Raw genomic sequence first — 327 nt, 5'->3', positions numbered from 1 at the left:
TCCACTGTCACGGCGGTGGGCTGCTCCGTGCCGCGCACGCTATTCAAGTTCTTCTTCTGGTTCGGCTACTGCAACAGCTCGCTGAACCCGGTCATCTACACCATCTTCAACCACGACTTCCGCCGCGCCTTCAAGAAGATCCTCTGCCGCGGGGACAGGAAGCGGATCGTGTGAGATCTCGGCCGCGCCTGGCCAACAGACTTGAGTCGACCGCAGGGTAGTGGGCATTGATGGGCGCAGCCCCAGCACTCTGAACCGCGCGCTTGCCTACTACTCGTGTCCTGGCCTGGGGGGTAGTTGCGTGGCCTCCTACGGGCTTCCGCTCTT

The 327-nt window shown here is 62.4% G+C and overlaps 1 protein-coding gene across 1 annotated transcript in view; it reads left to right on the top strand.

The window, feature by feature from the left end:
• The window catches only part of ADRA2A (adrenoceptor alpha 2A), a 1,433-nt gene extending 1,112 nt beyond the window's left edge, over window positions 1-321 (top strand). The window contains exon 2 of the mRNA XM_014589942.2: window positions 2-321. Within this exon, the coding sequence (XP_014445428.1) occupies window positions 2-174 (173 nt within the window). The 3' untranslated portion in view covers window positions 175-321. The remainder of the gene's footprint in view (window position 1) is intronic.
• The last annotated feature ends 6 nt before the right edge of the window (window positions 322-327 follow it).

The sequence above is a fragment of the Tupaia chinensis genome, unplaced genomic scaffold (genome assembly GCF_000334495.1).
Source record: "Tupaia chinensis unplaced genomic scaffold, TupChi_1.0 Scaffold000392_1, whole genome shotgun sequence".
Lineage (NCBI taxonomy): Eukaryota > Metazoa > Chordata > Mammalia > Scandentia > Tupaiidae > Tupaia > Tupaia belangeri.
Note: the sequence above shows the minus strand (reverse complement) of the source record. Positions and strands in the feature narration are given on the sequence as shown.